Source organism: Orbicella franksi, chromosome 6 (genome assembly GCF_964199315.1).
Source record: "Orbicella franksi chromosome 6, jaOrbFran1.1, whole genome shotgun sequence".
NCBI lineage: Eukaryota > Metazoa > Cnidaria > Anthozoa > Scleractinia > Merulinidae > Orbicella > Orbicella franksi.
This window is the reverse complement of record NC_138150.1, coordinates 19,630,353-19,643,449: the sequence shown is the minus strand read 5'-3', so window position 1 is coordinate 19,643,449 and position 13,097 is coordinate 19,630,353. Positions and strand designations below refer to the sequence as shown.

Below are 13,097 nucleotides of genomic sequence, written 5' to 3'. Positions count from 1 at the left end.
GAAGAGGATTTACAAAGCACATATGAAAATGTAAAGAAATTTAATCTGTCTTTGCATTATCGTTAAAATTTTCGTCTCTACTGCAACACTGTTATTTATAAAGTATTAATTTTTCTTCTTCCCTTTTGAAGTTGCTGTTTTTAATCGTAAAGAGTTTTTGAAATGTCCAGAATCGAATTAAAACAAATAGCATTTGGTAAATAGTGTTACAAAGCGGAATTTGAAGAAAATTTTGTACGAACAGGCAGCAAAATTTCATAAGTTAAAACTTCGTCAAATATCAAAGCTGGCCTATGGCTGAACCTATTTTGGAAAATTTATCAAACAATTAGCCAGCAATAAAATATCTAACCTCGTTTTTTTTCTTTCTGAAGTTTAATTTTTGCATCACCGCAAGACAATTGGATTGAGATTTTTTCAAAGTGCTTACTTTGGATCTTGGAAAGTAACGTTCATATGATAAAGTTTTATGCCTATACAAGCACTAGTTTTATTATTTTGATAGTTCTTCGTAAATTCTTGACTCAAGTTCGAAATGTTCAATCTCATTCATGATTCTCATACTTTTCTTTTTCGATAGTTCTGGGAATTTGGTGTACATTGAGATAATCGTTCTTAGTCAAACAGTAAATTTCTGAAATTGTCAGCCAGAAATAAAATATCTCGGAACTTTTTGCCTTGGGGATAGCTTTTACATCATAACAAGACAATTGGTCTCAAAATGCTTATTTTGGAAAGAATAAATTGCCATCAAACTAGTGTAAATATGGTACAGTTTTATTCCTACACAAACACTTGATCATTTTTGAGTGCTTCGTAAATATCCTCAATGCTTTAAAACCCGAGATTTAAATGTTAAATCTCACCACTGATAATTACACATTTCTTCTAATTTTAGTTTTAAGAATTTGGCGCACATCGAGACAATCAAAATGCTTATCTTGAGCCAAATATATGACAAAATTTGAAATGGAGCACAATAAATATGAAACATTGATGGTTTTACGTTAGTGTGACACGACTGAAGTTTGATTCCAATAATCTGTAGCGTTCGAATTTTTGGGTGGTTTTCTGCAATTAAATCCGAAACACTTAGTTCGAGATAATAATTATTCTTACTGTTAATGATTTTTCTTCATGTTAGTTCGGATAATTTGTTTGTACATCAAGACAATATTCCTAGATTGATAATTTATTCTTATAGCCTTTCTGCTAAAAAACGTTTTGATTTTCTAAGTATAATTTGAACTTTGACGTGCGTTCTTTCGCAACATCCCTATGGACCAGATATTGATTTTAAAGTGCTCAACTATCAATACTTATATAGCAGAACTATGAAGGGTTCTCCATTCAGGAAGTAAGGTTTCACGAATAGAATTGAATACGCCTAAAGTACTACAGGGAAGGAGGAAATCCCCAACGAAGATGGGTCCTCAGTCACTGTTACACGTTAAAGAAAAAAAAACAAAAGAAATAAAGCGGCTTGAGTTTTATGGAGAGCCCTTCAAATGATTCGTCCTGTCTAAAGATTCGTTTATTATTATTATTATTGTTATTATTATGTCACGACCACAACGTAGTTGAATTACTGATGGCTGCAGAAGCACGAAGCTATGAAGGTGGCACTTTTGATTTCAATTAATTGCTAAACGTTAATCGAGCCAAAATAATTTATAGATGAAAATTCCGAGTAGGAAAACTGTCTTAAGTTCTGAAGTGGCTGTGGTACAACATTGTGCAGGTTTAAATCATTAGAAATCCAAGTACAGTTTTGCAACGAAAAAGCCGGTTTCACAAGCGAAAAATGAAATCAGGCTTTGTGTTATGTCGCTTATATTTGAATTTTGAAATTTTTGGATTTTAATATAAGCGTGAATTTTCCGGGAAATTATTTCAGTGTCACTAGCCACCAATGTAATCCCTAATGATGGTTGTTTTGTAATAAGTTATTTTTTCACAAAAACAAAAAAATTATATTTGAAAATGATTATTATAAAAAAAAACTTCAAAAAAAAAAAGGTAAAAAACAAACAATAGCTAAGGACTGTGAAAATCTAATAATTGCGGGTGTGTAATCCATCAAAACAAATAGATTTGAAATGCTTATTTTGGAGACAAGAACTAAAGTGAATTTTGATTGAAGAAACGATGGACAAAGTCAATATTTTGAGCCCTAAACACAACAATTGGATTGCTGCAAGTTTAATGGTGCTTCGTAAATCCTGAATCCTGAAGAAATGAATTCAAAATGTTTGTTTTGGTGACTAAGATATGACATAATTTGACATGGAGAGCAATAAATATGAAACATTGTCAGTTAATTGTATGCTATAGATAAAATGCGTAACCTGATTTCCTCGGCGAGTTTCAGTGTTCTCATGACAACAAGACAATTAGATTTGAAATGCAGATTTTTGAGATGAATGAATATGAATATGAAAAGGAAAGTAAAATATACAACAACGATGAATGAACTGAAAAAACTGAATTGAATGTTCTGTTCTTTTCCATTTTCTTCTATAAATGTGGTTTGTATTTCAACTTCGTTAAATTGGAAGTTTGTAATCCATTTTAACCAACTGTACGCTTTGGTGAAAACATAGGCTGATCATAACTGTTCGCTCCGTTTTTTGTAATGAGAGGACAAATGGATTCTAAATACTTATTTTGGAGTCAGAGTACTTAGCATTAACCAAAGCATAAAATCTCCAAACATTTTAGCACTGTAATATGAAATGTGGATGATTCCTTTTAACTTGTGAACTTTGAGAAAGTTTGTTTGTAATCGATAGAACATTTAATATCAGAAAATTATGATTACTGACTACTTTGGGACGAATGACTCTATTTTGCAAATAATAATAATGATGAAAACATCGGTTATCGTGCGACAGCCACTTCAAATGAATTCTTAGATCAAAAGCTCCCCAGCACTTAAGCAGAAAATTAAAATCCCGTTAGCAAAGTCTCAGTGCCACCTTAAAAAGCTTCGTGTTATTTAACCACTCACAAACAGTACTTATGAGCAAGTAAAGGAGTTTTCCAGTGGCTTACGATGACAATACCCATTTAATTTGATACTGTAATTTTAAACGCATCCTAAATGATTTAAATAAAAGCAAGTTCATCCAATCAAAGGAAAGACTTAAGTTTTTCGTCCAACCCAGCAACCAACACCTTCCCCCGCCTTGTTTACCCTCTAACCATAGACCCTCTTGTTTTTTATCTAATTTTTAAAGAGTGTACGCGCATGCCTTGCTTTTGTGATCATTTGACTGTTAAGAATTGAAATTTTTCTTTTGGGAAAGCCACTTAGAAAACGAAGTGAAAACTCCACTTGCAATAAAGAAATAGGTGGCAATTATATTCAAGTACTCAACCTAGCTTGAGTCTAAAACGCCAGTAACTTTTCCCTCGACGAACGAGCTAGTGAAAATGACGTACATGGTTTTCAAAACAAAAGCGAGCAATGTCTTATTCTAACTTTAAAAAAGCGAAAATGTTTGAAACTAATAATTGAAATAATTCGAGTCTCGAATATATTGCCACCATTTCAATCGGAAATTCAATATGAAATTCTTATCTTGTCTTCCTTCACACTGAATGATCCACCAAGTTTTCACGACGAGATTCGGTCTTCATTTCTTCCTTTTGGCCATTTATTCTCCCTAAAATGGAAAAGACAAATAATAACGTTAGGTCATACCAACAGAGCGTAAAACCAAGACTACTGTAATATCCACACATTACAAAAATACAAAACTGCGGCAATCATTTTGGACATAAAATATTGCTCTCTGCTAAAGTTATGCTTGTTGTTCGACGACAGCAATTTGAAAACAATCTTTTTCTACAATTGACTCTGGTAACGTCGTTTTCCTCTTAAAGAAGAGTCTGCGGTAAATTTAACGCGTATGTAAGGAACACTGTTGCTGCAAAGGCAGAAGGTAACGGTTACGTTTGAAACTTTGCTCTCACAAATTACATTGCAACGCGAAAGAAGTGAGAAAATTTCATCCTAAATTATTGAAGCGCCGCCAACAACAACTAGCTTCTGCAACAAACGAAAGACGGAACCAAGGCACGCGTATGCTCAGGCAAAAGATGTGAATTATTTCCGTTTGGCACAGGAGCAACTAAAAGTTTTAAAGCATATATATTTACTCACCATTAATTTGAAGGTTTCAATATCTTTGTTTCGTCTTCTTTAAGGGTCAGAACTTGTGAAACAGCGCCGGACAGGAGGAGATGAATCCAACGGTCTTTACACATCCGCGAACTGTTTAGTTTGACGCACATGCTGCAAGATGTGATGTGATGAATATGGATTACAAGCACGAGCAAATCCCTGACTAATACGTCGCATATTTTTTGCGGAGAACACATTTTTTCATCCCTTGGGGCATTTTGCATAAAAAGCCCTTTATAAAGACAGTTTTCTCGTTTGCATTGTAATAAATGCAGAAGATAGAAGCGCGGAAATTTCTGACCCACGCTGAAAAAGGGCGCTGAAAATCAGTGCACTGTACCATTGGAAAAATTTGCGGCTTTAACGCGTGCAAAAAAGCATGCAAAATGGTAGTCTTACTTTTTATCAAATCTGTCGGAAGATTTTTAAACAATTTCTTTTAATATTATTGCGGACTTATTTTTTTATATTTGCTCCAGACAAATAAGTTGTTTTATACTCTTTCCGAAAACATCATGAACAGTTTTGTAGCCACTCTGTTTATTTATTTTTTTTTTGGCTTAAGAAAATTATTAATTAAAAGTCAAGTTTAATCACTCGTCCCGCGTCTTCTGTCACATTGCAAATGATTTCGTACCCAGTTTCTCAATGATGTGTCCCCTCGAGTTATTGCAAGTTTGGGATGTTTGAGATCCTAGCATTTTTTACACCTTTTTTAAAGAATTTTACCTCTATTTTTTAAAAATTTCGGCGCCCAAATGTATTTTTTTTTTGTTAAAAAATATTTCATTTCATTTCACAGGCAATTAAACATCGTAAATATAGGTACACCCTAGGTCAGACCTCGTCCCGGAAATTTTAATTCTTACTTAAGGCGCTACATGTTCGTTTTCACTTGTTCTTCACTTTTATGGAAACATAATACAAATCAAAAAGGTCCTAGTACATTGAAAAGTTGAAAAGTTGAATGAAACATGAAATTCCGTAAAATTTGGCAGACGGGTAATAAACATTTACTTTAGTTGGAGCTCATTTTTCAGGGAAATCTATCTGACCAGTTTTTCCGCAGTGCTAAACGACATAAATAGACCAATTTTGATATATTAAAATTCAGCCTAACACAATAGACCTCAGCACGAGGCTCTGGGGAATAAACCCCACAAACTCTGTAGTTATTCCTCAGAGCCTCGCACTGAGGTCTCTTGTTTTAGGCTGAATTTTAATATATCGAAATAAAAAAACTGCCTTTGCAAACCTACTTTTTTCGTGTTTAAACTTCGTATCCCTCCGGGCTTAATGTACTGTAAAAAAATTGGAAGATTTCATCAAAGGAAATTCAAGAAAATCATAGATAAAGCCGTAAAAACGGTAAACAAGGCATTTGTTTGGGCTTTTATAATTCAAGATTAAAAGCTAAGATTTTAACAGAGATGATAGTAAACCATTATATCATCATTGCTTATTACATTTAATAAGTTTGAGGGGACTGGGTGTTAAAAAAAAAATTCAAAAACGGCTTTCAAAACATAGCACTACCGCGCGGAACGCGATAAATCATTACCCTATTGAGCCACCTTAGCTTGAGCAAATGTTCAATCTTTAAACGTGATTCAGTCTTTGTACAGGCAACAAATTGCGGACCTATATTCGCGTAACTGCTTGTCATTCCAAAAATTAAATTTTTCGTTTTGTAAATACTCCAAAATAGATACTGTGACGTCGTTCAAATGAGTCCCAGGGAAGCGTGTCCAAGTCAATAAGTGTTTAAAATCAGCTAAGCACATCGCTTCGTGTTGAACAAACCTAATTTCATATCAGAGGTCATTTCGCGAGTTGCACATATGTTTTGCGGACCAGGTGGCCATAGCTTTTGTTTTTGGCGTGTTTTGTTTTGGACTGCTAACTTCAACATGAACAAAAGCATGCAAATTTTATCGGAGGAAATGCTAGTTATCTGTCGGTCGCTTTCCGGTCTTAATCATTGTTGTTTTGAATGAGCGAAATGGAAAAATTATTTTGTAGGCCGGCCAATGAAAGATCAGAAATATTGGACAGAAAGATTTTTCATTGGTTCTTTTTCCTGTACTAATCATATTGTTAAAACGTAAATCAATTTTCCTTTGTTTTAAAGCAAAGCGAAGCTGTTTTTTGATGTTTTCGATGATGTTGTTTTTCTCTCGGGCGAAATCTGATGTTAAAAACGCTCCAGAGAAAAATTCAATATCGTTGTCACCGTTGCGAGCTGCAAGAAACATAAATCAAAGCGATGATGTTCGACGTTGTGGGATTTGGTTTTGCGTCTGCAGTTTTACTCGTCACATTTGGAAAACTCATCACTGACAGCTGGTTTTCGTACTTAATGATTGCCATCATCCAGTTTGAGATGGTCATGTTTTGGCTTGGGCTCAGAAGACCTTTAGGAGCGGAAGCTAACGATCAAATCTTCGTTGAATCTGACGTTGAACTTTCCAGAAATGACGCGTCTATCGAAAGAAGACTCACCAAACGAGTGAAGGACCATTCCAAGTGACTTGAAATGGGTTCCATAACAAATTGCGACGACATGTAGCGACTTTTTTTAAACTACGGGAAAATTTCAGACAGAGACTGACTCGTAATGCGGGCAAACTTCACGTTTTTAATAATCCTTCAACTTCGTGAACAGTGAAGCTTGACAGGTGTTAGGAACTCGGCAGAAAATCAGCTAAATCATCATGTCTTTGATATCATATATTAAAAAAAAATGAAGTTATCACTTATCCCATTGAGGCCACATGCTTCTGTAAAAAATATATTTTGCTTAGTTTTAGTTGGCAGTCCCATCATGTGTGATCTCCGGCTCAAATCAAATGACGTTTTAATTTGCTTGTGTTTTTGCTGTTTCCTGTTCATTACAGCACCGCACCTCATTGATGATTTAAAGACTGTAACATACACACGACTATGGTAAATCATCAAGTTATCGAAGGAAGACTAAAACTGATTGCTTGGAAAGGTGGAAAATTGCTACAAGAATTAGTACTCATAAAGTAAACCAGATTGTCAGGATTAAAGAAAATTTCAAAACAGATACAAAATTATATTTATGAGTTTGTTCTCACCTATGAGTTCTCTCGTGCGTGCACTCCCTTCCAATGCATTTCCCGACTATGTCGTCACGTGTATCGGCTCCAAGGCCCGTTTCTCAAGGGTCCCGAAATGTGTTCGCACCCGAAATGTCGTAGCAGAATCTCAAACCTTATGATTCAAGAGCTGTTTTATTCACATATTCTTAATATGAACAGAGTTTCTCTTCATATAAGAAGTTTTAGAAGTATACACTTCTCTGTTTTTAGATACAGATTAATTAAAAAATAGCTTTGCGGGCTCGAAAAGCATATTTGAGGGAAAATTAATAGGATGTGGAATATATACATCAGATTAAGGGGATATCGAGTAGCAAAATCGCTAATTTTTGCGAGTGGAATTAACGGGATACAGAATATTTAGGCGAAAAATTAAAGGGATGTGATACTCAGAACACCCTCCCCCTCCCCCCTCCCTTTTGGGTAACCTGCGATCATACCCTCTCTCCCTTATATTCCCTTCTCCCTTTCCAAAAAGAAAAAAAAGGATTAAAAAAGAAAGAAAGAAAGAAAGAAAGAAAGAAAGAAAGAAAGAAAGAATAAGAAGAAGAAAAAAAAAACCCACCTGATCTCAGGTTACTTTTGTGGCCCCTTTAGTGTGATTTTTTTTTTTATGCTCCACTTGCGAGGCCCTCTTCTTTACAATAAGACTCATTAGTAGTTGTGTGCGGAGCCCAAGTCCCTGGCCGCCAACAGCTGTTTATTTGGTCTCCAATCATTTCCCCTCCCTGGAGGGGCCGTGCGGGATTAGGGGTCCTACATGTATGGAAGCTCTATTGGTAGCGAGCGACCTGGGCCTCGCACAGCGACGATTAAAGCTGACTTTGAAAATGGTCAGTGACGTTTACGACGCCAGATTCGGTAACAAAAAGTCTTACTTTGGAAATCTTACCTTACAATACTAGTGCTGCTTCAAAACCTCGCTTGTGACTTGCGGTTAACAGTTGTAAAGCCAACTTCTGCTCTACTTGTTGGGTTCATTCTTGCAGAGATCGACAATGGCGGCTGAACTTGCGAGCGCCAATACCGGTCAGCGGGTCTTAATTCCGGTCACGTGAATGTACAGTTGACTTACGGAAGAGAGGAACAAAAATTTAATAACAAAATTAACCTAGCGGAAAAAATTAGAAAATTAAACGATATCCATTTCAATCAGGTTTGTTACAGAAAAAGAGTAAACCTGGAATGATATTTTGCCAACAAAGGAATGCAATTCCTGGAATAACACAAAACAGAGCCAAACAATACAGCAGAAGACTAGCTTGGTGGGTCCTTGCATAGTTCCAACAAATTATTCTTTTTAAGCAGAGTCTGTTAGTTAGTCTCTTACGCTACAATACAGCCAAACTATTTCCGCCGATAATACCAAAGCGATTCTACGACCTTCTACTCATTACACTGCAAAAGTGCGAGTTATCGAGGGTTAATTAGAAACAGTACGAGGTGGAGGGACAAAAAGGTGCCTTGCAGTTAGCAAGAGTTTAGACATATTGAGGGTTCGAGTTACCAAGGGGAAAATTAGACGTTAATTAATAGTGGTAATCAAAGATTATGAGTGAGTTCGTTTTCTACGCCTGTGATTAACTTAAATAGCTCTCTGTTGCTGAAATCTTTATCTTTGTGAACAGCTGAAGTTTTATAGACAGATGTAACATAATGACAAAGTCCGCTATTTTTCTGTAGATTACAGTCAAACCTCTAAAAAGCAGTCACTCTGGGGGACGAGACAACTGGCTGCTTGTTAGCGGTATAAAACAAAACAAAATCACCCTTGGGACGGCAAGAAGCTGACCTCGGCCGCTTAATAGAGGTGGCCGTTGAATAGAGGCTTTTATTAGCTGACAATTTTTTCCGGGATTTTGGCCGCTGGCAGCCAAATGAAAGTTGGCCGCTTAATAAGTGGCCGCTTAATAGAGGTTCGCCTGTATTTTGATTTCCTTGATTTCCTTGTTGACACGTTGCGTGGCGGCTCCAGTTTCGTAAGTCACAAGTACTGGCAATTTTTAAGCTTAAAGGCTAATTTTTAAAAGTACATTTGTGTTACACCTAGTATTCTAAGCTGGAAGCACAAATATCAGCTGGCATTTGCACTTACGTGCCGGTTTATCTGTGGTTTATCGTAAACAAACTCTGTGCAACTGGCAACTGATTCGAATATTTCCGCTGATGAATAGAAATAGTCAGCATTTACATTGCTGTTCCTTAGTTCTGGCTTACTCTTATAGATTTTGGCTTCAGAGTACTCATCCATCGATTCAATTTTGAGCTTCATTGAATACTGCACTATTTTTGACCACTGGAACTAAGTAATTAAAGTCAACAAAATTTGTTTAATGTACTCAAAATATAGCCAATGAAATATAGGTGTTCCCACGGTTAACATCCCAAAGCCAAGGCGATTGAAAGTCGTGGTCGTGAACAGAATAAATAATTGTCCCAGTTATGTAACGAAAGCACCTCATGTCGCATCCTGCCAAAAGAGGCCACTCACGGTCCAGAATCAAAACAACAAACAAGCGATCGCGAACGATCTAAAAAGCAAATCATCTTGTTTTTACTCGTGCTTTGCGATGATGTAATTTGCTTTCGCGCGGCCAAAAAATATCACTCTAGTCTGCATTGGGACTGCATTCCCTTTTTTGTCGAATGCAATCAGAGTGAAAAACCAGTTCAAAGACTCCAAAACGTCGAAAACAACGAGAGAAGCACAAAAGAGAACAAGAATGACGTAGCAGATGGACACGAATTGGCGATGATGTCATTCGTTTCGCCCCTGCTGTGGGGCGGCCAAATCGGTGTCTCAAGATCGTACCAAGGTGAACCGTCCCATGAAACTTGACTGAAGTCTGCATTAGGACTGCGTTTAACGAACGCAATGAATTTATACTGTGGAACACAGCTATTTCGAACTCGCAGGGGAAACGAAAAATTGGAAATGGCTTTTAGTTCAAAATAACGGGGAATTCGAAATAACCGAGTTCGAAATAGCCGGGGCCAACTGTAATTATAAATTTCTGTTTGAGTTAAAGATTCGAACAACCGGGGATTTGAGTTATCAGGGCTAGAAAAGACCAATTCCTGGTATTATTTTCATGTAACTAATTATATTAACTGAGATAAAGGAAACTAGTAATTCTGGCGTCGTCCGTTCTTATAATCTCTTAACTGGGCTTCTCAAAATCATGACCGTGACGATGTTTGGATATCTGATCTTAGTTTGCATAGATTTTTACGATTTTACTTCTCCGTTTTCTTCTTAGTTATAGTTCCGATTGAGAAGATATATCAGACACCCAAGACAGTGTTTGACCACATTTCCAAACACCTCGAAGTTCGTCAAAAATACTCCTCTATGCGTCGTATTTTCAACTGTTTTCTTGGTGTTTGAAAATGTGGTCAAACACAGTCTTTCGTGTTTGATATATTACTTAAAGAACCTTGCTTTCCAACAGGAAACGAATTTTGAACAATGTAACATTTAGGCTCCGTCTGCACTACGCTAGGGAAATGTGAAAATGCAACAATCACCGGTCATTTTGGATTTGTGTTTGAAGAAAACTCGAGCGGCGAAACATCATGATTATCGTAACGTCAACGTTTTCGAAAACCTCCGTTTTCAAAATGTTCTCTGTCCACACTGAAACGCACACCGGCGTTTTCAAATTCTTCTGGGTTGAAGAGAGTTTTTAAAAACCTACGATTTCGTGATGGATTAGTGAGGGCGTAGAAATAAATCTACGTTTTCAAATTTCTCCGGCGTAGTGCGCACAGGTCCTCATTGGCAAGAGGCTTTTTTCTTTAATTTAAACAATTCTCCTTACGCCTAATATACGTCAAAAAGATCTAAAGAGGTTTATTTGCGTTAAATAGCATTCCTGCATGAGAATGTACCAGTAAAATGTAAATACGGAAGGATAACTCCAAAATTACTATTTTTTATGTCTGGCTGAGACTGTTTACCTTGATTCACCCTGACCCCAGTGGGAAGAAAACAAGAATAAATAAGTAATGCAATAAACTAGTCAAGTGTTTTCGTTTTACCATAACAGTTTATTAGCATACGCGGGTTGAGTTCACACTCTTGCTGAATATAAAAATAGGTTTGGATTTAGTCTGGTAACACACCACTCTTTAATTTAAATTCCAATGCACTGCAAAAATAACTCTGGTTATATACAAGTAAATCAAAGGCATTGTATATCGTTGCGTTGCTCTGCAACCACGTTCGTTTTCCTACAATAAATACGTTTTTAACTCAAAGCGAGGTTATCAAGTCTGTATAAGCAGAACTTTGTTTGACCAGAAGTCAGGATTCATGTATAAATGCAAATTTAAGAAACACCTTCAGATAAACCAATTTAACAATATGTATGTAACACGAACAAATTAAGCAGTGTTATAATGAGGCGCAAAAAAATTTCATGTGTTTTAACACACACTCTGCGATGACAATAAGTTACCTCTCTTATAAATAAACAATTACTGAAGTCAGATATTTTACACTCCAAAAATTAACAAAAAAAAAATTGGCAAAGGAAAAACCCACACGATAGTAAGCCTTTGATGTTTATCACACGTGACCAGTCACGCATCACTAGTCATCCAACTGACAGAGCAGTGCCACGCCTCGATTGACCCAGTGCCTCTCGGGTTTGTTGGAAGGCAGGTCTACATACATAACAAAGTTTGTCGAATGACCAGTTGTCGACAGAGTCCCTCGTCGAGCGCTTGTCTTGTACACTGGGCTGGCGTAAGTTGGTTTGGGTTTAAAGGTGGATTTTTCACCAGGAATGATCCACATCTGAGAGAGGTGTAGTTAAGGAGAAAGAAACCGAAACAAGGAACATACCCAATACTAAGTTGAACAGAAAGATCACCTTTTGTTCAACAAGATCACCACCACGAAAGACCACCCACTTCAAGATTTGTTGCCGGCAAAACGGTCAAGAAAAAGGGACATGAATTCCTACTCTCCCAGATAAGAACTGAGAGGTACAAAAACTCGTTTGTCAACAGATGTCTTTTAAACTTGTGTAGATTTTAAATTGTATTCATCTTATTGTTATACATGGATTTTAAATCGTAGATTTTAAATTACGTAGATTTTAAACTGTCTTCATCTTGCTTTCATTCATGATGAGATTGTGAAAACTCACGTTTGCCGAATGTGACGTTTTCAATAAGAGGACTTCATTAAACGAATTTCGCTTGAGCTATGGTTATAAGACAGAAATTCGTTGAATTTTGATATTCTTGTGTGCTCTCCAAACTAATTCTATTAAAGCTAGTGCTTTTTTGAGCTTTCGTCGTTCGTTCGTTCTTTCGTTCGTTCTTTCTTTCATTCGTTCGTTCGTTCGTTCGTTCGTTCGTTTGTTCGTTTGCCTGTCCGCCCGTCCGTTCGTTCCGTTTGTGGGCCCCTAATTTGTTCGTCAGTAAAACTAGATGCTATGCATTAACTTACAAACAGTTCAGCTTATTTATTGTTAAAAGGATACCACAGGTAAAGCATCGAATAAAATTTTAGGAAGAGATTCAGACACCACCATTTGGTCTCTGTCCCAACGAGCTCCTTCCAAAAATAAACCCTGAAAAGAAAAAGAAATTGTACAACACTCATTAAATAAACGAACGTATCAACTAATAAAACAACAGACAATAATATGAAAATTGACCCAAATCTGTAGATGGAGCAGATTTGTGATTGTTCGGCCAAAGCAAAAGCAATTATATCAGACCATTCAAAAAAGGCAGGTTGTGCAACGAAACAATCACAACAAGAGATA

The 13,097-nt window shown here is 36.5% G+C and overlaps 1 protein-coding gene across 1 annotated transcript in view; it reads right to left on the bottom strand.

The window, feature by feature from the left end:
- Positions 1-11,313: 11,313 nt before the first annotated feature.
- Positions 11,314-13,097, bottom strand: part of LOC145489481 (dynein axonemal heavy chain 12-like) — a 2,507-nt gene continuing 723 nt past the window's right edge. Inside the window, exons 2-3 of the mRNA XM_081468463.1 lie at positions 12,810-12,899; positions 11,314-12,115 (exon numbers count right to left, since the gene is read on the bottom strand). Of these exons, the coding sequence (XP_081324589.1) occupies positions 11,909-12,115; positions 12,810-12,899 (297 nt within the window). The 3' untranslated portion in view covers positions 11,314-11,908. The remainder of the gene's footprint in view (positions 12,116-12,809; positions 12,900-13,097) is intronic.